Source organism: Lygodium microphyllum, chromosome 19 (genome assembly GCF_053477565.2).
Source record: "Lygodium microphyllum isolate KBCC chromosome 19, Lygodium_microphyllum_v1.1.10, whole genome shotgun sequence".
Taxonomy (NCBI): domain Eukaryota; kingdom Viridiplantae; phylum Streptophyta; class Polypodiopsida; order Schizaeales; family Lygodiaceae; genus Lygodium; species Lygodium microphyllum.
In genome coordinates, this window is record NC_141153.1 from 91148174 (window position 1) to 91172654 (window position 24481).

At 42.6% G+C, this 24481-nt stretch overlaps 1 protein-coding gene across 1 annotated transcript in view; it reads left to right on the forward strand.

The window, feature by feature from the left end:
- LOC148020145 (uncharacterized) overlaps positions 1-24481 on the forward strand; it is a 73018-nt gene that overhangs the window by 31844 nt on the left and 16693 nt on the right. The window contains exons 2-7 of the mRNA XM_087700430.1: positions 1793-1945; positions 2506-2676; positions 4597-4623; positions 4756-4876; positions 5021-5111; positions 6239-6332. Coding sequence (XP_087556556.1) covers positions 1793-1945; positions 2506-2676; positions 4597-4623; positions 4756-4876; positions 5021-5111; positions 6239-6332 — 657 coding nt within the window. The remainder of the gene's footprint in view (positions 1-1792; positions 1946-2505; positions 2677-4596; positions 4624-4755; positions 4877-5020; positions 5112-6238; positions 6333-24481) is intronic.

Sequence of the window (24481 nt, forward strand, 5' to 3'; positions counted from 1 at the left end):
GTGTTTTTAGCCTTCCAAGAATAGACAACCTTGTATGGAACGAGAAGAGGGTCTGGTTGGGGTTCTAGCCCCTATACAATGTCCCACACATTCCATGAGTCAAGAACCTGCTTCATCAGATTTGACCAAGTAGTGTAGTTAAACCCTTTAAAAGGAGTCTTATCAATAAATGCATGCTTAGTTGACAAGGAGGAGGAACTATGAGGTGAAGAGGGGTAAGGTGGATAATAAGAAGAATGAGATAGGTAGGCAAAAATAGCTTGTGATAGTCCAAAAGGTGCCATCATGAAATGTAGTGCAAACTGAAACAACCCAAAACGTGGGGCTGAGACTACCTTAAACAAGATGTCCAAGACATATTTGATTTTCTAGAATAAAGTCTTAAAAAATTATCTCAGTAGCCGTTATATTTAAAAATATTTCAAGGTTTGTGTTAATGTGGGAAATGCCTATCTTGAAACGTTTTTGACATGAGGAAACATCACATGCTATTAAAAAACATAAAACATTTTGGAAGTGGAAATGCATGTTGTATTGGGGTTCACACATTTCATCGTTTCGGGTCCCTTTGGAAGCTGTTTTGGGTCGTTTTCTGCTTCCATGATCTAAACTCGATTCTTCAACGTAGTAGCTATATGGAGGAAAACCTCTAACAATTAGCTTGACTAGCAAAGCTTTCCTATGGCTATTCGAGTGAATGGTCCCAAGCTTGTGTCTGAATCTCTGCTGAACAATCACGTCCAAGGCTAGATTCGCCTCGGTTAGGTTGCATCTCCTCGTGATCAAATGAAGTTTTGGAAAAGATGCATCTCCTCATGATTCAACGATGTTTCAGAGAAAAGAAAATTGTATGAATGACACCTCAGAGAAATTCCTAAGGTACTGATGTAACATAAAGAAGGTCCAATAAAGAGCAATCAAGCACACTATAAATTGTTGTGAATAACCAATTTGGTAGGCTATAGTGCCGGAGCCAGATCATACGAGGGGCTAGGTGAAAGAATGTACCCGAATCCCATGGCCACAAGAAACGTCTCTCCTTCCCATTCTCTCAGAACCACTCTGCTGCATTTCCCATCTCACATGGAAGGAGGGTGTTTTGTTGTCCTTCAATTAAAGGGGAACTGGCTTCTTGAAGTAATGCCTATCATTAGAAGACAGCCAATAGAACTCACCAAGGTTATGCGAGGAACCCAAATGAAGAGCTCATAAGGTCTCTGGTTAGGCTGCTTTATGTCACATTGCCCAGAATCCATACGACTCTTCATGTATTACTACCAATGGCTGTATATGTTATTTATTCTCTCAGAACCACCCTGCAGCCTTTCCCATCTCCCATGGAAGGAGAGAGTTTGTTGTCATCCAGTTAAGGGGGAGCTAGCTTCTTGAAGTAATGTCTATCCCTAGAAGACAGCCAATAGAACTCACCAAGGTTATGTGAGGAACCCAAATGAAGAGCTCATAAGGTCTCTCATTAGGCTGCTTTATGTCAGATTGCCCAGAATCCACATGACTCTTTATGTATTACTACCAACGGCTGCATATCTTATTTTCTTTCAGGCTAGTTCCCTAGTTTCAGAAAGAACGGACTTTTACACAAAATGAAAGTTAAAATAGTGTTTGGAAAAGGTATGAAATGGACTTGAAACAAACATCTTTATAAATGCTATTATAACAGCTTTTCCTTTTCGAAAGAGTGTATTTCCCTATCTCAAGGGGACAAAATGAGTTTACTGTTAAATGGTATTGAAGAATCAGCTTGAAACTTCTTTTTTGTTTTTGGAAGTGACAGGTGGAATGTTTTATCTGCAAGAAGGTGGTTATTTCAAATGATCTGGTCAATTGTAGCCACAAAGGATGCTGTAGAAGTTACCATCGTTCATGTGCTCGTACCTTAAAGGAATCAGTTTTTCGAAAGAGTGGACATTTTGTTTGCCCTCAACATGTAATTGCTTATCCCCCTCATACGCACATTTGTACATGTTAATGTATTTTTCCACTTGTCTTGTAAATGATTTTGCAGGAATTTCCTTTGTCATGGTTAGAAAAGGTAAAACATCAGATTAGAAGGGCTTTAAAGAAATAGACTTTACCAGCTGCTTCTTGCTTTGATGGAGTCCACATCTCCTTATGTGAATCAGAAAGGCTCTGTTGTAGAATCTGCACAGGTCGATTGATTGATGTTAAATCTTGGCTTGACCTTTTCTCTGGATATGATAAAGTACCAAACTTTTATGATAAAACTTTGTGAGCAGAAATTGCAGGATTTTCTAGCATAAGGGATAAGCATGCATATATACAATATTAGATGTGTGTTCATTGAGATATATTCTGGGCAATTTATGTTTGGATTTGGTGCATAACAACATGAACAACCTTCAAATTAGGTCATACAAAACAGTAAAGCATTTTTCATACAATCTGCTGGTCTACTTATCAAACTATACAGTCATAACCTTCAGAGATGGTCTTAATATTTCATGTAAGGGTAAACACAATTTGCAGGTTTGTATGGCTTGTGGTCTTCAAAACCGATCAAGGATCCTGCACTGTGAAAGGTGCATTGTAGCAGCCCATAAGAAATGCATGGCATTTCCAGAGCATGTTTTGCATATAAATGATAAACATGGCATCATTTGTTGGCGGCATCCTCATGATTGGAGGCTTGAAAGCAAGGTAAAGGCTCTTCTTGTTACTTTTCTTCCCCTGTTACAATGAAGTTCCGTTGCCAATCTAAATGAGAGATCGGTTAGTCCTACATGAGGAGCTAGTTTGCTTGCTGTCTAGATGAGAAGTTGAACCGCTCTTGATAAAATCATGATTTTGGTCTGGATAAGAGATTCACTAGTCATTTTACTTATTTAGTATTCATTGTCTAGAGGGAATGCACATTACCACATTAATGTAAGATCATATTTGTTCCATTCAACACAACCTTTGCATGCAATGCTGATCAGCAGTCTGATGGAAAAAAGGGGTGAAAGTTATGGCTGATTGTTTAACCTAAAAATTTTGTTAAGGCTTGAGTGTCGAATCCTTTGGCTTCCTATACACGCACATATTGCGAATTGCAACATGGTGATTTTCTTGAAAGATGTCTGAAATGTCCAAAGCTAAACTGTAAACATCATCACTGTCATTGAGCAAGAGAAGAAACCGCCCCCTCTCAAACTAGAGGGAGAAGCAAGAGGAAAGCACCCTCTCCCCATCAATCTAAAGAAGTAGAGGAGGGTGGACCCAAGCCAATCCAAGGTAGGATGTACTGTAGGATTGGTGGAGTGACCACTTTGGTCACAATGTCTGCAAAATTGTCGCTTGAAGGCACAAACTCTAGGTGAATGGTGCCTAGCTCAACTTGCTTTTTGGTGAAGTGGAAGTGGACTCCCATATGCCGCGTCCAAGAGGTGATGATCGGGTTGCCCGCAAGGGCAATGGTACTTTGGTTGTCGCAGTAGACAACTGCAGAAGAATCACAGGGGAACTGAAGCGCAGCTAGCAAGCTCCCTCAGATACATGGCCTTAGTGGTACCATGGAAGAGAGCCCTATACTCAGCCTTTGCCGCCGAGGAATCTGCCACCGTCTCTTGCCTACGGCTTGACCAAGAAATGGGAGCCATTCCCAAGGAAAAGAGGTATCTGCCATGGGAACGTCAGGTGTCAGGATCTCTTGCCTAGTCAAAATCAGTGTAACCCTGCAAGCATAAACCATGTCCATATGTCAATTCATAAAGAAAAATGTGGAGTATGTTGTAGCTAATTGGCAAATGTCAAGAGCTCACAGCTTCATCATTGTGTACATTGGTGACTGTTTTATAGCCTTGTGGCAATAGAATGTGTATGGTGACCTTAAACAGCCTTAGATCATCTTAAGCTATAAATGTGCTCCATCTCAGTTGATTACCTCAGGACTCTTTCAAAGCAACTTTGTTTGTGAAGCTTGATCCCATGTAAGTATATCTGTGACCATCTGAAGATGAACAACCCCAATTTGCAAAAAAGCAGTCTTAAAGTTTGATTTCACCCTTACTTTTGGATAAGCTGGCACCAGAGGTGTAACAGCACCCTAGATCCTCTGGCCCAGCAAAGTGGATCCAGTTCTCTTTTCTTGGTCTGCATTGGTCTTTGCTTGTGGTTGTGGGCTACTGTTTAGGAGTACTGCAAGCCTATGCTGTCTGTACTCACTTGGTTGTGGTGGTTGGCTGTGCTACTCTTTCAGCATAGCTCTGCAAAATTCCACACTGTTCATATTCCCTCAGTTGCATCATTTTTCAGCACTTTTGTGATACACATCAGTCTCTACGGATCGGTTTCACTTGAGGGCTTTTATATCTCCCAGGTTGTGGTTGTATTAGGCCTCCCTTTGAAAGGTTGTAAGACCTAGGAGACTGGCAAGCTTACAAAGTGTTATATTTCTAATTCATATCCTTTCCCAAGTAGACATTGCATTTATGAACGTTGTACAAAAACTAAGAACTAGAGGTCTGCCTAACAACAAAAACCCTTCATTGAAGGAGGGAGAGAGGGAGGTGCGGTAGCTTGAAGCTTCCATATAATCTTTTCTTCTGAGACAGAGTTTATGAACTGAACCTGCTGCAGCACAAGGCAAGGACAAGTGATACAAAGGTGAGACAAATTACTAAATAGATTTTGCAATGTACTGACAAGATGTCTTTTTTAGTTTGTCAGAGTTGTTTGTGTAATGAGACAAAAAATTGGCTGAATTCAGCATCTGATAGAGGTTTTGTTGTATGACAGGAGATTTTTCAACGTTTACCTGTACCCTATGTCAATACGGAGTTTAGCATAGATACCAAAATACAAGAGGAGGTCGCTGGCACAGGGTTTGAGCCAGCTCCTTATGTCCAGATACGTCGCAGTATCCTTTCATCTTTGTCCTTATTCATACATAAGCCATGATTTGTACATAAGTATAGAGCTGTCTACAGTGTCATAGTTGAGAGGCTGCTTATACTTTGGAAACGCTGCCTCACTTGTAAATCCTGATCCTTGATTTAAACAGATATGTTTTTTGTAAAGAAAAAACGTGATGATGCTGATGATGGGGTTGGATGTCATTGCACATCTGAATGTGGAGACTACTGTGAATGCAGGTGTGCATTTCGAGAGAGAGAGGGAGGGAGAAAAAAAGAGAGAGCTATTTTTTTACCCCTGAAAAAGAACAAATAATGTAATAAGCGGTAGAAGTAAAAAGCTAATACACCTTGGGCTGGCTGCTCTATGGGCTAGCTAGATTTCTCACAAAAACCAACAGGTTAGGAAGTTGCATTAACATCTTCAAAATGCCAAAATGACCTATGAGAACAAAGAAAATAACTTTGTTTATAGCCTAGGAAGTGAAGATCTAGAAAGTCAAGGCCAACATCTAAGGACAGCTTCATGAACTAGAAACTTCAACTTGGTAAGGGGAGTGCTGAAACTGAGCCTTGAGGTTTGACCATGATGGTCTGCATTCTCTTTTGATAGTGTGTGGTAATGGGCAGGTTCTTTCTGGCCAAGGGCATTGTGTTCTCCAGAGAGAGGGAGTGAGGGAGGGGTGCAGGAGGACAGAGGAGAAAGGAGGAAGGGACGTTTCTAGAATTTGAAAGAGCACTGCATGCTTGTTAAGTTGTGGAGATTGGTTGCAACTTTGGTAGCAGACAAATGGTTGCACTGTTAAGTGACAAGCAAGCATCATTAACACTAAAATAGAATGGTATGTTGTCACTTATTTCATCAAAGCTGTAGCATTCGTTGGTTCCGTACCTTTGAAGGTATTCACTCATTTTACTCAGTCATATCAAAATGTAACAGACTCAAAATAAGTTGACAGAAAAGAGCCACAGCCATCATTCTTATAACAGCAAGTGCCTGCAATCAGCTATTACTGCTCTACAAAATCACAAAATGCTTGCACAAGAGTTGGAGGAGGGATCAAATTAGCCAACCATTCTGCAGCTGCCAGTTGAATCAATTTGGTACATGCACATGTCAAACGGTCTGACACCTCTTGCACAGTAAAAACTGAGAGCTTCTTAGAAATTTGAGCTCTTAAAAAGAGTTCCCACATGATGTGTCTGTTAAAATTTACAAGATAACTTGATAAAAAGTTGGTCTTTTTGGAAGATTGAAAATACATAATTTAGCATCATGCCATCATAAACAGTTAGTTGTTCAATAGAACTCTAGGAGGCGTTTCAGATTTCCAGAAAGATAAGATGCTCTTGCTTGTTGTCTATAGAGCACAGTCAATAAGCTGTTCCAAGAGCTGTTGTTGTGACAATTCTTGCACAAATAGACCATTTCGGAAAGAGAGAAAAATCAAGCTTGTGAAGGTAACATTATGGTCTTGACATTCAGTATAATCAAATTTTGAGTTGCAAATGAAATCCAGTTCACTGGTTTTTGATGGTTTACATTATGGAAGGTTTCAAGCACATTTTAGATGCAACTAAAGTGTGTGCCGATATGTATTTGGAATATATGCTTGTTTAAATGTAGTATGTTTGTGAGTTTTACAATGGCTTATTTTCTGCAAACTATGTTTCTATTAGTAACAGAGCGACTTGAGTTACAAATATATATTGTGCCTAAAAGGCCCAGTGGCCCATTCTTGGTAGATTTCTGTCCTCTTTTTGCTTGGACTTTTAGTGGATGTGTATCCAAGTTTCAACTGAATCTCATCCAAAGTTGCTATCCTTTGCTATGTTTTTCGGCTGAGCTGACCTTAGCGCATCATTCATGGAATAGCATCATCAGCTTCTCACTCCAGCATAGTGCCAGGTCTCATTGTAGTAGTATCCACTGTGCAGTATTACCCGAACTTCAGTTTAAGTGTTCAAGCTTGTTGCCTGCTCAGTCCAGTTGACAGGCTGCTCCAGTTGCATCTTTTTATCCAACAATTAAAGAAATTCAAGTAGTACTTGGGGCCCCACTTTTAGTGGGTTTTGGGATCCTATGCAGTGCCTGGACAATCTAAAGCCAAAAGTCTTTGTTCTAAAGTATGTTGGAACCTTAACAGTAAACAGGTTCATATGAGAGATTCCATGCTTAAAAGTAAAGATGTTCATTGGAGAGACTTAGATTTCCTTCCAAGCTTACAGGTCAGGTTGAGGGTACATGGTATAGGAAGGAGATGTTGCCAATGGTTCCACCAAGGACTTGTAGAAGCAAGCTACCAAGATGTTTGCTAGAAAAATGTGAAGAGGAAAGGAAGATTACAAGGATGCATGCGACCTAAAAAGAAGAGTTTGTTGGAAAGAGTGAAGAGGGAGGACGTGAGGTTGAGGGTGAATGGCAAGAGGGGAGATGACATTATCAAGGGATTGTGAAAGGCTCCATGAAGCAAGTTAATAGAATCCTTTTGGGGACACACTTCATCACACTATTGAGATTTTGCTGAGGATGTGTTGAAACAAGTTGATGAGGTGAGGGAGAACTTTGTTTGTTTCTTGCAAAATAAGGTGTTCTACATCACAAAAACAAGGCCTCTTAAGGCTGTTTTTGGGATGGGGGGAGAAGCCAAGGTGGGAGAGTGCAAAACTATTGGGGTTTACCATATGGTAGAGTGGAAAATAGGCTATGGGAACCCCAAGTATAAAGAAATAGTTATTGAAGCTCTTGTTGATGTCAAGGGTCTCCTTGAAGGTGATCCTATTGCGCTAAAACACGCTTTTCAGCTGATTAGCATTCTTAAACAGCCCAAAAACACTCTTAATTAATGAAAAACCTTGAAAAGGGGAGTGATCCTAAATAGTTTCAGTGGTTTCTCAAAAACCCTAATTTTTGGGGCACCCTTCTACGTCTATAAATAGACAAGCTGCCCCCATTCAGCCTCAATTCCGTCTATGCAAGTTTCACACTCTTCAGTGCAAATTGCAGCCATCAGTCTACCTCCACGTAGCTGTCCAGCCTTCGCGACTGCTGCCACCTCTCCCTCCAGCCTTGCAGTGCCTTGGTGCCTTCTTCCAGCTGTTGCCCACTGTTTGGTGCCATCTCCTAGGCTGCATTTGGCCTCAAGCTGCCATCGCTAGCATCTCCACCATCATCTGACATCCTACAACTTGAGTTTGCACCTTCCTAGAGCCTCTTGGCATCATCTCTCCATTCTGCAGCTATCGCTTCTGTCTTTGGCAGCCCTTGGTGTCAACGTTTTGCAGCTTCCTCTCTTCACACTCCGATTGGTGATCAGAGACTTGGGATCCGTCTCCGGTGGATGTCACTCTCCGACATTGCTCTGCCCTTGAGCACACTGTACACTCTTACATTCATTTACGACATTCATTCACTTCAGAGTTGTGTTCTCTCTCTCCCTTCTTCTGTTTGTGTTCGAGTTTTTGCGTTTGAGTTTTGAGTTTTATGTTTAGGGTTTGAGTTTGAGTTTTGCTTTTAGGGTTTGAGTTTTGCTCTCTGTGTTTGTGTTTGCCTCTTTGAGTTTCTGTCGTGGTCGTACACTTTGTGTTTCCTCAATGCAAACCCTAGCAGTTTTCTTCACATAGTATCAAAGCCGGTGCTCTTGTAAAGAGTATCCTACGGATATTGTGGAGAGCTAGTCTTTGTGCGAGGCACACAATATGACTTGTAACCGAATCACAATATCCCAGGCACCTTCTCCAATTCCTATGATGTCCTATCATGCTTCTCCATCACTGGAGGCCCTGAGATGGCATTATGGACTCGGTGAGGAGGACAAACTCCACTTTCACTTTCACTTTCTTTTTCTACTCCTATTTCAAATTTTACTAACATGACAGAGGAGGACTTTGAGGAGTACTATTGCAACAAGTACGGTGATGTTTACACCTCTCTTACTAGTTTTGCTACCACATTCGGACTGGTTGGTGAGGCTGGCCACCTCTCCAATCATGGAGGACATATGGCATTCGGAACGTCTGGCTATCCATCTTCATAATCTCAGCCATGTCCAATGTCAGGTTTGTACAATCCTCTTGAGTTGTATGAATCAAAACCCTCGCCTGTTTCTTCTTTTGAGGTACAGGATCTGGATGACTAGCAGACGGAATTCAGGTACATCTACAACTTCTGTTTTATTTGAGCATGTCACACACACTTCTGACTTCCCTCCCATCCCACCCTCTTCTATATCACACCTTGATCACCTCTCATCATCTTTCCAAAATCTTGAATTACACTCCACATCTGCATCATATACCCTAGGGGTTGGATCTTTCATCTCTGCTCCTAGCACCTTCTCCTTCTCTATCCCATTCTCTACCTCTTTGCACCATGGTACTTCATTAGGGGAAATGCTATCCTTTAACACAGTGCCTCTCACCTTTCAGCAAATGAGCACACCTATAGCTCCTGGGTCGACTGTGATGGGGACCTCTCTCACTATCCCCAGCTTCACATCTCACATGACCACTCAAACGCAAGGGTTTCTATCCTCAGCTTATGGTGCGTCTTCACACTCTCCTTGGGTTACACCTACGCAGGGATTCCCATCTTTTGGTCCCTGTGTTCCCATCCTACCTCCTTGGGTTACTCATGTGGCTACCAAGCCCATGCCTAGTCAGCCCATTCCTACCTATGGATCCACCTTGCACACTATCCGTATGCCTGGTGGGCACTCTGGGGCCCATTCCCAAGTGTACTCCACTCCCCATCCTACCAAATCCTCATCACAGCCTTATTCAGAGCATAGGGGGTTGGTTGTCTCTTCTTCAGGAGGAAAAACCACCAGTGGCAAGAACTTGCAATATGCAAAGGCAAGCCAATCAAAGGGTGACTCATCTTTCCAGATATAACCAAAGAATCTAGACCTATCTGGCAGCATTTTCCTAAGAAAAACCGGTTTTGCACATAGTGCCAGAGAGCCGGCTATGTGGATGAGGAGTATCGCTCCAAGACCCAAGGTCTTCCACCTAAAAAGCCTCAACAGACCGTTGTGATTGCACAGTCCAGTGGTGCTACGCCTTCCGCTCCTACTTCATCTGCTCCTTTAGCACCAGTTGTTGCTGTTGGACATGTGGCTTGAGTACAGCCTCAGTAGTCCATCTCTTTCACTACCCTTGAGCGACTAGCTGATTGGTCTGTAGGTACTGATCCTGTTGCACTTCATGCATCCATCTCACCTTTCTCTCCACCTCGTTAGGCGTTCCCTTGGCAGAGGTCTGCTGCTGGACGTACGCGATGGTGGCTACCTTCTTAGACTAGCATGTCTCTAGGTCCTTTCGGACACCCTAGGTCAGTCTAGCATTTATTTTTTTCACTCTTAGAGTCGGGCCCATAGGATTCATTGTTCTTAGCTTTTCCGTTCTTTTGTCTTCTGTTGCATTTACTCACATACATACACATTCATTGCATTTATTTTGAGGATTTCTTTCTGTTATGTTTTGCTTTGGAGCATCTCACCATTGACGTTTGTGTTTGCAGATTCTCATATCTTTTGTAGGGTTTTTGTCTTTCAATGTAGGGCTAACTTGTAGATTGCTTTGGTCTTACTTGGGCTAGAGATGTTGGGCTAGAGACGTGGGGATGCGCATCGTTCCTTTCATGGTTTCATCATCCTAGGAGTGCTTACTCTTCTTCCAACATGGTTGTTTCCCCTCTTGAGGCGGATCATGCAACATCTCTCTCAATGCTATCATGGCGGTGCCTTCTTCCTTGCTCTTCCAGCAGGGTGCTTCATCCACTTCATCTTCTTTCATTTCTTATGGTTCTCATTACCATATGAAGACTGATATCAAGCTTCTCTTCCTTCTTTGGCATCTACTTCCAGGTCGAGAGGGGGTTCCTACCCTTTTTGATATTCTACAAGATTCAGCACTTTGTCTTCGACAGATTTCTTTCCCCTGTTGTACCTTATCCTTTGCATTGCATGATTTCATCATCCTCGTACTAGGGCGCTTGGGCAAGTGAACAAATTCCCCACGAGGAATACTATCCAAGTGGCACCTGTTGCATGAGCATTCTTCAGTATGTAGAATACTTTGCATCTTATTGTGTAGAGCACCACTTGAGCGAATCGTAAGCTGTTTCTACCGGCGGTTGTTGTTACCATACGACCATCCTTCTTCATCACATGGATATCTCATCACTTGTTTTTCCTTGTTATCGACACCCTTGAGTGGATGGGTAAGCTTGTACTGTTTTGTGATGTGTTTGGTGTATCCTCCCTACTCTTGTCTTCTGGGTCCCTAATCCTCAATCGACCGAATCCCATAAAATTTAACTCACTTATTAAAAAAAAAAAGTTCAATGTGATTCCATCCGCCTTTGTAGGGCTTGGTAGGCCACTGGGCAATGAACGTGCACCCTTTGTCCAATGCCCTGTCCTCTCTAGGGGTGACTACTTGAACCCCCTTGGTAAGATCACCATCGCCTCTGGAGTCTTGGTAGGCCACTAGGCAGCCGACGTGCACCTTTTGTCCGATGCCCTGATTGCTTTCGGGTGGGACGCCTTGGGGTAAATTAACATCACAGTGGTTGGTCTAACCTTTCGGCTCAATTTTGGGCTTGAGAGGGGGTATTGCGCTAAAACACGCTTTTCAGATGATTAACATTCTTAAACAACCCCAAAACACACTTAATTAATGAAAAACCCTAAAAAGGGGAGCAGTTCGAGAGAGTTTCAGTGGTCTCTAAAAGACCCTAATTTTTTGGGCATCCTTCTATATCTATAAATAGACAGGTTGCCCCCATTCAGCCTCAATTCCGTCTGTGCAGGTTTCATACTCTTCAGCGCAGATTGCAGCCATCAATCTACCTCAATGTGGCTGTCTAGCCTTCGTGACTGCTGCCACCTCTCCCTCAAGCCTCGTAGTGCCCTGGTGCCTTCTTTCAGCTGTCGCCCATTATCCGGCGCCATCTCCCAGGCTGCGTTTGGTCTCTAGCTGCCATCGTCGGCATCTCCACCATCAGGCTATTGGGTTTTCACTCACACCTACGCTCATAGAGAAGTGTTGGTGATCAGTAGGACATTGGGACACTTTTTACTCTCGGTATGAGAGGTTTTTTCCCCCAGACTTATTGTTTTCTTTTGTATGTGCTTATGTCACACACTTATTACTGGCACTTATCGTATTCGGGTGTGAACACTCCCTACAACCCTAAGGTTTGAGGGCTGTACTTTATTCTTTCAGTTTACACTCTTTCAGTCTATTGCATTGGGTGTCGTGCTTTACTCTCCACACTGTCGACTGCACTCTCAGCTGAGCTTCGATCCTCTCTCCATCTCACATTTGATATCAGAGCTGAGGCTTTGCTCAGTTCAGCTTTGCTCAGCATCTGGGAGTTCTTGCTCAGTCCAGCTTTGTCCGGTAAAAGACCGACAGGACTGTCCGTCTCTTGTTGCAGCTCGTCAATAGTGCTCCCTGCCGCCATTGCAAGCAAGTTTGCCACAGCTGTGTCATGTCCATCAACGCCAACTCCACTTGCCCACGTTGCTTGCGACGCCCCAACTTTGTCAGCGTATGCCTTGTTTGCGCTCTCCCACCTGGACTATGCCACCCGCTTGTGGCAGCGCTTGCCACGCTTGCCTGCAGCTCGCCATCGTTGCCCTTGCCGCTTCTTGCCCTGTGCCACGTCCTCCTTCAACGTTGCCCTTGCAGCTTTCTGCGCTTGTGGAGCGCCGCTTGAGCCTGTACTTGCAACGCCATGCCCTGTGGCCTTCACTGAACTTGCTGCCACCAGCTCGATTGGTTTTTGAGGTAAAATTTTCAAAGTTACTTTTTTATTCCAGATTCATCTTTGAAAAAGGGGGCTTTTGCCCGAACAAGCACAAAATTTTGACTATATGTTTGGGACACGATTGATGCAAATTTCTTGGCAAACAAGTAAAAATTTTTGGGGCTTTTGAGGTTTTTGAAGACATTGGTACATGTATTGCAGTCTCAGTGAGAAATAGGCTGTTTTGGACAATTCTAGGGCAATTAATGTTAGGGCTTTTGCTCACACAATATTGCTGAACATTGAATGCACCTTGGACTGCGTGCATTAGAGACAGTTTTGACAGTGTACTTCAGTGTACTAATTGCAGCAAGCTATTTGCTGTAATTTTTGGAAATTTTGGAGATTGCCAGGTTATTCTAGCTTGGACATTGCTCTTTTGCCTTCTTTTGGTATTGATTATCATGGCAAATCAGGGAGGAGATGTATTTACCTATGTATCCAAAGAGGACAAATTGGATGATAACAATTACTCACTTTGGTCCTTCATGATGAAGAATGTATTTGTTGTGAAAAATATTTGGGACTACGTCAGTGGAGAAGAGTGGCTCTTGCTACTCCTTCTCCAGAAGGACGTGGACAATGGGCACCTCAACCTGTTTAGTTTGCTCCACTTCAGCCACTTTCCCAAAGATCAGCAGCTTAAAAAGCATGGGATACACGGGATGCACATGCTTTGTCACTGATTGCATTGGTAGTTTAGTGGTCCATCATCCCTCACATTCGTTCTGCAGCTTCTTCACGAGAAGATTTGGAGCAAATGTTTGCTGGTAAGAATGAGACCCGCATCTCTTTCTTAAAGAAAGAGCTTGAGATTGAAAATGGATGGGGTGATTCTATGCAGGATCACTTGAATAAAATTCAGGACTTGCGTGAGCAACTTATGAAAGTCGATGAGTACTATTTAGATGCACAACTAATATCTACTACATTGCACTCATTATCTCCTTCGTACTTGGCTTTTCACATTGCCCTAAACCTCACAATGAGGATTGCCCCACAGTCTATTTCCTTGTTTCAATTAGTCAGTTTGCTTTTAGAGGAGAAGCAAACAAGAAGAAATAGTGGTGTGGATGTCATAGCATCTGAGCAGGCTTTTATGGCTAGACACAAGGGCAAAGGCAGCCAAGTAAAGAATGCTCCATAGAGCTCTGGGATTTCAAGCATCTCACAGGGAAATAAAAAACAAGGAGACACGCAAGCCAAAAAGGGCAAATGCCATTATTGCAAGAAGCCAGGCCACTACATCACTGAGTGTAGAAAGCGTATTGCCAAGGAGAAGAAAAAGAAGTCAGGGATGTTTGTTTCTGATGCTCCTTTCACTGCTACTGAGTCAGCATCCTTTGCAGACAAGGACTATTGCTTTTACACATGCAGTTATGACACTTCTTGGGTTGATCGAGCATTTAGCTCTATCGAGGATGCGTGCACTTGGTTTTTTGATAGTGGTGCTTCTAGACACATCACATCTTGCAGAGATTCATTTGCTTCTGTAGGTGCAACTCCAGTTGGCAAGTCTGTACAGTGTGCCAACAATGCATCATACCTTGTTAGAGGTATTGCGGAGATTGTGCTCACAACCATTGATGGCTTTATTCTCCACTTACAGGATGCTTTGTTTGTGCCACGTATAAAGAAGAATCTGCTCTCTATTTCTTCTTTGGCACGTTGTGGATTGTAGGTCACCTTTGATGATGACAGATGCATGGTGAGAGACAAGGAACAGATGACTTTGGTCTTAACTGGCACTTTATGTCATGGGTTATAGGAGTTGGATGCTCTTTCAGTTGATTAGTTAGCGTATTTGGCATCTACTCTTACTCTTGCTATGATACTGACAGAGTTATGACATGCTCGGATGGAGCATGTGAAATTTGGCAGCTTGATGCTCTTACAACGTACATAGATGCTAGATGGATTACCTCTTTTGGAGAGACCTCCTGAGTACTTGTGTGAAGGATGTATTTTGGGAAAAATGCATCGGTTTTGTTTTCCCCGTAATGTTGCTTTTAGAGCCACAACTAGGTTACAGTTAGTGCATTCAGATGTATGTGGGCCTATGCAGAAAAAGTCATTGGGAGGATGTTACTATTTTGTGACTTTTATTGATGACTTTACTCGATTTTGCTGGGTCTATTCTTTGGTAAAAAAGTCAAAAGTGTATGATGCATTCTTGGCTTTTGTTGCACTTGTTGATAACCAATTTGGCTGTAAAATAAAGACTCTCCGTTCTGATTGAGGGGGGGAATATATGTCCTCTATGCTGAATTCTTTTTTGAAGCAGAAGGGCATTGTTCATCAGTTCACTACTGCTTATACTCCACAGCAGAATGGGGTTGTAGAGAGGAAGAATCGGTCACTCATGGAGATGGCCAGATGTATGCTGAAAGCAAAGAGCTTGCCAAACAATTTTTGGATGGAAGCCATTATGTGTGCTTGCCATGTTTTGAACAGACGCTCCACCAAAGAATTAAAGAAAATTACACCTTTTGAGGCTTGGAATAGCTAGAAACCTTATGTTGGACACTTTCGTATCTTTGGGTGTTTTGCACATGCACACATTCCCCAAGTACTCAGAAAAAAGTTTGATAACAAGGCTGTCAAGTGCATTTTTGTGGGATATAGTAGTGAGAGCAAAGGCTACAGACTCTATGATCCAGTCTCTAAAAAGGTGTTTGTCAGTAGGGATGTATTGTTTGATGAAAAATCAGAATTATCCCTTTCTGGTTTAGATACATATCAGGCTGCCCGCAATGTATTTGAAGGGTTGTTGCCCATTTGAATTGGTGATTTAGCTGGAGTTTCAGCAAGTGAACTTAATGTTAATGTTCAGCCAACTGGTCCATTGGAAAATGCAGAAAATCAGCCATTGGCTGATCTGAGTATTCAGCAAAGTGTTGAAACTGAAATTCAACAAGAGCTTATGCATAGTCAGGAGGCAAGACAAATGCCTAGATGGTATTTACAGACTGTGAAAGATAGTCATCTGGATGCACCCATAGCTGGTCGTACTAGAAGGCAAGCTCGTACGCATGATACTGCACATACCATAGAGTTTGTTATGACAGCAAGTACAATTGATGATGAGGAGCCTGAATGTTTTGAGGATGCACAACAAAGTGTGCATTGGATGGCAGCAATACAAGCTAAATTGGATTCTATCACTAAGAATCAAACATGGGATTTAGTGTCTTTGCCCTTTGGAAAGAAAGCCATTGGAACAAAATGGGTCTACAAGCTGAAACCAATGTAGATGGATACATTGACAAATATAAGGCAAGGCTTGTAGGTAAAGGCTATGCATAGAAGAAAGGCATTGACTATGAGGAGACATTTGTTCTTACCTCCCGAATGACGACCATCAAGTCTATGGTTGCTTTGGCTGCCCATTATGGATGGATTGTGCATTAGTTAGATATTAAAACTGCATTTTTACATGGGGAATTTCATGACGAAGTATATGTACATCAGCCCATTGGTTTTGAAGTTGAGGGATCCGAACACTTGGTTTGCAAGTTGAAAAAGGCTTTATATGGTTTGAAACAAGCTCCTAGAGCTTGGTATACAAAGATAGATGCCTTTTTGCTCAGCCAAGGGTTTATAAACAGCTCATCTGAGTCTATCCTTTACGTATGTAAAGAGGGGGGATCCATACTGATCATTTGTCTATATGTTGATGATCTTTTGCTTATAGGGACACATGCTGATCAGATTTCAGCATTCCATCAAAATTTGTAGCAAACTTTTAAAATGTAAGACTTGGGGTCTTTGCATTATTACTTGGGCATTCAGTTCATACATGATGCTAGAGGTATTGGTTTATCATAGTCAAGATACATTGGTAAACTTCTTGAGAAGTTTGGCTTACAGGATTGCAAGCCAGTCTGTACACCAATGGAACCCGGACTAAAGCTGTCATTACATGATGACAGTGATTTGTTTGATATACACACATATGCTCTAATAGTTGGATGTCTTATTTACCTATGCAACACTAGGCCGGGCATACAGTTTGTATTTTTCAGCCCTGAGCAGATATATGCATCAGCCATGCATGTCACATTGGCAAGTTGTTAAGCATGTCTTTCGTTACTTGCAGGGTACTAGATCTCTTGGATTGGTTTATGCCAAGGGGGGACCACTGCAGTTACATGCTTACAGTGATTCTGATTGGGCTTGTGATTATGATTCACGTCACTCCACTAGTGGCAATTGTTTTTTCCTCGGCTCATCTTGCATATCTTGGCTTAGCAAGAAACAATCCACTGTTGCAACATTGTCATGTGAAGCTGAATATAAGGCAACTTTCACTACCATAGTTAAATGCATATGGATTAGACGCTTGCTAGCTGATCTTGATGTATCTGTTATGGAGTCTACTTCTTTGTTCATTGATAGTCAGAGTGCCATTGCAGTGGCACAAAACCTAGTGTTTCATGCACACACGAAACACATAGAGTCAGAGAGAGGCTACATGCAAGTGATATCAACCTTGTCTATCGTCCTATCACTAGTAATGTGGCAGACATCTTCACAAAAGGTCTTCCTCGTGACAAATTTGAAGGATTTGCCAATGCTTTAAATTTGATCTTCTTTGGTGACGGATGATCCTTGTACTTTTAATCACTCTTCACTCCAAGGGGGTTTGTTGGGTTTTCACTCACGCCTATGATTACAGAGGAGTGTAGGTGATCAGTAGGACACTGGGGCACTTTTTACTCTCGATACGAGAGGTTTTTTTCCCTAGACTTATTGTCTTCTTTCGTATGTGCTTATGTCACACACTTATAGGCACTTATTGTGTTCGGGTGTGAACACCTTCTACAACCCTAAGGTTTAAGAGTTGCACTTTGTACTTTCAGTTTACACTCTTTCAATCTATTGCATTGGGTGTCGTGCTTCATTCTCCACATTGTCTACTGCACTCTTAGCTGAGCTTCGATCCTCTCTCTATCTCACAGAGGCGAGATCCTACAACTTGCGTTTGCACCTTCTTGGAGCCGCTTGGCATCATCTCTTCATTCTGCAGCTGTCGCCTTTGTCTCTGGTAGCCCTTGGTGTCAGTGTTTTGTAGTTTCCTCTCTTTTCACATTCCGATCGATGGACGTCACTCTCTGACATTGCTCTGTCCTTGAGCACACTGTATACTCTTACATTCATTTACAACATTCATTCACTTCAGAGTTGTGTTCTCTCTCTCCCTTCTTCTGTTTGTGTTTGAGTTTTGAGTTTTGTGTTTAGGGTTTGAGTTTTGCTCTCTGTGTCTGTGTTTGTCTCTTTGAGTTTTTGTTGTGGTCGTACACTCAGTGTTTTCTCAGTGCAAACCCTAGCATTTTTCTTCACAGCTTCTCGTTTCCATGAAGAGATTGGATAATGGAGGAATTGGGCTTTGCCAAGGTTGCATGCAAAGAAGGGGGTCTGCCTATTGAAAACCCGAGCTGGTTGAAAGGCAGGGTTCAATCTCTTCAAGAAGAGGAATATACAAAATACAAACTGTTGGCCAGAGCCGAAGCTTTACATGATAATAACTGTCAAACTCATCAAAATTTTGTTTATTTGCATCAGAAATATGCCCGAGAAAATATTGTGTGCTTAAAGGATGGGCAAGGTGATATGGTGACTGATGTTACCTCCATCATTCGGATGACTATTGACTTTTATAGATCCTTGTTGGGTCTGCAAGAGATTCTTTTTGATGCTGTTCTCTCTGCTCAAACATATATTTGTGACCTGGTTAGTAATGGGGTCAAACCAAAATGGATGAACTTAATGGAGGCTGATATTTCAGAAGATGAAGTGGAAGAAGTGCTGCCCCACTTGCCTCGAAGCAAAAGTCCTAGATGGGATGGGCTTCCTAATGAGCTTTTTTCAGCGCATGTGGAACTCCTTAAGGAGGCATTAACCCACTTGTGTCAGCAAGTGTGGGATTTTGGTATGATGCCTTCAGATTGGAAGATTGCTGTCATTAGGTTGTTACCCAATATTCCCTCTCCAACTTCTTTGAAACAATGGAGACCCATTTTTGTTATGGGGTTGTTATATAAAATCTTTTTTAAAATTATTGCCAACAGATTGCAGAAAGTATTTCTGCACCTTGTTCATCTACGTCAATACAGTTTCATTAAAGGTCAGACTAAAATGCACAACATTTTGAATGTTCAACTGGGAATTGATTATGCCAAAGCTTGTAGCCAGCAGCTTGTTATGCTTGAGTTAGATATTGAGAAGGCATTTGATCATGTGAGATTGTCATTTTTGCGGCAATTAATGTTTACAATGGGTTTTGATCCCTGTATGATTTCTCTAATTGATACCATTAGTCACGGTGCTGTGGCTCGTATTGCTCTTAATGGAGGGATTATAGAGGAAATTGCCTTATCTCGGTCTCTTCGGCAATGCTGTCCTCTCAGCCCTTTGCTGTTTGCTTTGGTAACTTACCCGATGCTCTCATTATTGGATAAGTTGGCAGCTCAAGGTGAGAAAGTTGGCTCATCTCTTCCCTGCGGTGACCAGCTTCTGCGTCAATCTTTGGTAGATGGTTCTTTTATGTTCCTCAAGGCTGATCGCACTAATATTAACCAGGCGATGGTGGCTTGGAATCTTTTTGCTTTGGCATCGGGTCTTCATATTAATATTCAGAAATCTACCATTCTCTCCTGTATAGAGAATGATCTGCAGGCCTTGGGCTAGAATGGAATTGTGATCTCGAGGGGCAATATAACCTGACACTTAGGATATCCTATTGGTGTGGAGGTAGCTCCCTGTGCCTTGCTGGATTGGATGGCCTTCCGGATTCATGACATGTTCATGTGCTGGAAATCTTAGAGTTGGCCTCTACATGTTAGACTAAAAGTGGCTCAATGCATTATGATTAGTATTATTTCCTTTATTCTGTCATTGCTTCCTTGGACTAAGAAGTCCCTTTTGGATTTGGTCTAGCCTATCAGATTCATGCTGTGGAAAAAGAAAGGCAATCGTTTGGGTTAGGTATGGATTTCGTGGCAGCATGTGACTACACGGAAAAGGATGGGGGGTGGAGCTTTGTTGGATGTTAATTTGCATATGGCGGCTTTGAGGCTCTTCTTTTGCAGAGTCTATTTATTCAAAGTCATCCTTGGTCAGATATTGCTAAATTCTTCATAGAAACGATAGGCATCTCTCATGATAGCAGTGTTATTCATGCTTCATGGTGGCATGTGTAGCGTGCTTAATTCTACGAGGCCTGTTAAGGTCTCCCAGTCTTTTCTTCTTTCTCATTTGATTGCATCTTGGCAAGAGATGCTACGTTTTGCAGTTTGGCGTCCTCTTGATATTGTAAGGAGGAAAATTCATTGCAAGGAGAAATATTGGCTTTCTCAAGGTTGTTGGATCGGCGAAAAAAAGATTTGCAGTGAGACAAGTTTAATCGGATGGCTCGGTTGGGGTTGAAGACAATCCTTGACGATGTTATTCTTCGGCAGCCCTGTCTTTATTCTTTCAAGCGTATTCGTCAGTTCTTTAGGGTGCCTCGTGGATATAGTCACATTTGGTCGTCCATACAAGACAGTCTTTAGAGCTTCTCTCCCTTGCATGCGTTACAGCCATTGTATCCATGGTGTGATTGGATGTTTGTGCTTCCTGATGATTTTGAGAGAAGGTAAGCTAATCAGATATATCATAAGATTGTGGAAGCCAAGAGATGGGTCATTGGGAAAGTTAATAAATTATGGCATCTTCGGGATAGCAAAATGTAACATTTTTCCAAGCAATACCCGTCCCCCGCACGCATTTTTCTTCTGTCCACATGAATGGGCTTCAAACAAAGTAGAATAATGAAAAATAAAGGATTTTTTTCTCTCTCCACCCTGACGGTAGAGAGAGGAGAGAGATGACAAATAAGACGACGGGTTGTGAGGGAGGGAGGAGGATACGTGTCTTCCACTCCCCCTGCCCACCAACCAATGGCAGGGAATGGTGGCCAAAAAACAGCCAAAGCAGGTGACCGGCTAGATCAAACGAGAGGAGAAGAGTAACCAATCAACACGAGGAGAGAGAGAGAGGAGTTAAACTCCCACTTTACCAACTCTGCCATGGCCAACCAACAACCATCTTGTAGTCAGAAGAGAGAGAGAGAGAGAGAGAGAGAGAGAGAGAGAGAGAGAATTTAGACTGGTCTTTTATTGCAGAACTTACGTGTGCTATGGGTATGGTGGGGTTATAGAGCCATTTGTCCTTGCATGCTCGGTCAGACAGGGTTGCCCTTTGAGTCCTCTCTTCTTTGCCCTGGCGACTCACCCGGTTCTTTCAATGCTATCTTCAATGGCAGCTTTTGCTCAGCTGGTCGGATTGTCTCTTTCTTTGGGACAGCACTTCATTAGCCAATCTCTGGCTGATGATAGCTTTATGATTTTGCGTGCGGACGAGGACAACATTCGCAAGGCATTAGATGTTTGGACGCTCTTTGGTCATGCTTCTGGTCTTCGCATCAATGCCTTTAAATCAGCCATACTCAGTTGCACGGAGTTTGATTTACAGTCATTGGGTTGGCAGGGTCAGGTCGTTTCCGATGACTCCATTGTCAGGCATCTTGGATACCCATTGGGGGTGGATGTTCGGCCAAAGGAACTACTGGAGTGGATTTCACAGAAACTGGTAGCGAAGTTTATGTATTGGAAGTCGCAAGCGTGGCCATTCCATGTCCGCCTCAAAGTGGCTTAGACAATTATGTTGCCAATGCTCACATATTTCCTGCCATTGCTGCCGTGGACTCCTACTACTTTGAAGGCTCTCACTCGCCCCATTCGTTTCATGTTATGGAAGAAGGATTCATTGCAAGCAGGTATTTCGTGGATTTCATGGTCACATACATGTACCCCCAAACGCCTGGGTGATGGAGCTATTTTGGATGCTGAAACTCATATGTTGGCTCTTCGTTGGTCTCTTTTTCGCACCATGTGTGTGGATCATCACCCGTGGACCATTATAGCCCATTATTTTCTTGAGGACAGCGGGCTTCGCCATGGTAATACACGACTTCGGTGCTCCTGGTGGCATGTCCTTAATGCAGACTCTTGATTTTCCAGTCCCTCTTCCTCTCTGTTAAACTGCATTTGGTCAGCTCTTGGAAAGTGGTGCTCCAAAAGGCACGTTGGCATCCAGTGGGGGACCGCTTGCATACTAACTTCTTTCAACTGGAATTGTTGGCAGTCTCGAGATTACTTTCATGGGAAGACAAACATGAGCTCAGACCAAGATTTAACCGCATGGCCCGTTTGGGTGTGACTTCAGTTGCGGATGCCACCCTTGCCACTCGTAATGTCTTCGCATTGTTTCGTACTGCCAGGAGACTTTTCAGGATCCCGCGCGGATACCGTGATTTATGGGAACAGCTTTTGTCGGTGCCTCAGGGCAGGCAACCCTTTCCTACCCTGGCTGTGGATCGTCCTTGGCAGCACTGGACCTTGCAGGCCGGTTGAGTCTGGAAAAGGCCTCTGCTAATCAGGTGTATCATCTTCTCATTAAAGATCATCAATGGCTGGGTGTGAAAGCTAATACTGTATGGGGATTGCGGAAATCTCAGTCATGGTGGAAGGCAACTGTGATGGAGGGCTTGTTGAATAAGACACCTTTCAAATGCAAGGTCTTTGTTTGGCGGGTGACGATTGGTGGTCTTCCTCCCTTTCCAAGCATAGAATCTCGAACGGCAATTGTTTCTTCTGTACCATTGGTGTGGAATCGGCCCGACATCGATTTATTTCTTGCCCGCTCGCCAAGAATATCTGGTCACTCTTGTCACAAGTTTGGCCCGCAGTGGTGGGGTCCTCACTAACTCCTTTCGATTGGGTTTTTGTGCGCCCAAAATACCCCACACCGCCACGGTTGCATATGAAGATCTTATTCCACTCTTTCAGATACTGGGGATGCTGGCACATTTGGACCATGCGGAATGCCTTTCTTTTTGATTCGGCCTCTAATGTACCGAGACACATTGCCCGGCTTAAAGGTCTCTTGCATTGGCAGATAGATCTCATTCCCCTCTCATCATCTCGATCATTGGAATGAAACGCTGTCTGTCTGACAAGAGAGAGGGGAGAGAGAAACCTTTGGAAGGTTCTAGAAGTTCCCTCTCATAAGAGGGGTTCATACGCACAAGCCCGTATTGCATATTGTGCATACAACCCACCCTCCATCACTTGCTCTTGTTTGGAAGGTCCCAATTGTAAAATCCTTGCTCCCACTTCGCAGAATTTCTTTGCAAGGATAGATAGTCCACAACAAGGTCCTCTACCAAGGACGCACACAACTAGGCCATTTTCCAAGACGCCTCGATTTATCGATGGAGTCCTTGGTTGGAGATAGAACGAATCTTTATCTTTAGTCGAGAGATTCCTAAGCTGAAAATATGGCTCCAAAACGAAGAGTGACACGTATCAATGGTAATCCCGCACCCAACAATAGAGCTACTAGCCAGGGCATTGCAGTTAATACAATTACAAGGTTGGGTATGGATAATTTGTCTCCAAATACCTAGGTACTAATTGTCATCTTCTCTATTCATTGAGTCATAGATTATATCGCTTTGGCATGCACATGAATTCATGTCATTGAGTTTTCAATGGTTTATGAGCTCATAGAAAATCATAGGATAATTTTTTCCGCATTAGGTCCACCATAATCATAAATGACCTTGCATAGATTTATGCATATGGTGCATTGAAATTCACACAAATCCTTGTACCAAATAAAATCATTGGAAGGGATAAACTTCATCTCAAATATTCGCAAGACCGAGTTTTCAAAATGCATGTATCAAGAGAAGTTAATTGCATCTAGATGCTATGTGATAAATTCATACATAGCATATATAGCATATAAGGTTCCAAAGGATTGTCGACTCCCCTTTCTTGCAAATAGTAGATATGCTTTCACCACATTAAATGTATATCTTGTAGCTTGCACACGTGATGGATTGCATGGTAAGCAACCTAGTCTAAAAGAAATGCATTTTAGAAACTCTAGATCCTTGCTCAAGCTCTTGCTAATATCATGAAGTGATAGCTCATGTTTGATAGATTGGGATCTTGGTGATATGCGTAGTTAGTAGAAGCAATGATCATAAGGATTAAAACTAAGATGCCTTGAGATCCGTTTGATAATTACCATAAGTTAGATTGGATACAAACATCAACTCCAGGCCTCAAAGGCAAGTGGAGACTCAAGGATTAGGAAACCCTAAGTCAAAGAAAAGTTCGATACTTTTATACTTGTTTGGGAAGATTGTTGGATTGTCGATTAATGTAAGTGACAATAGAACTTACATCTTGTATAGTTGTATGAGACCTTAATATACGCCTTAGCCAAAGAAGGGAGTGTTAAGTAAAATTTTGCATAGTATTGTTTATCACATCCCAAGGGGAAGAGCGAAAATGAGGGAAAAGTGATATTGTAATTATTCGCGCAACTTTTGAAGAAATGCAATGGTGTTGATGGTTGATGAAACACTTGCCATAATAGTTGCGCTTTCAAACTAATTATTGGTTGCGGTTTTGGAGAATCGTTCAAGTGCTTGATTAGTTATATAATTTCGTGGCGGGGTCTGTGATGACTTTGCCATGAGGATAAAAGGATGCCTTTTCTGAAAGATGATATTAGGGCTGAATGCCTTGATTGTGCTTGATTCTTAACTGGATTAATTAAGGAAGGATATTTTGCACGGGTGGATCACCTCCATGGTTGCATCGCAGATCAATCCGGAAAGGGCACTGGTTGATTCACGGGCCGAAGGTCGAGTGGTGAAAAGGTCAACCACGGGAAT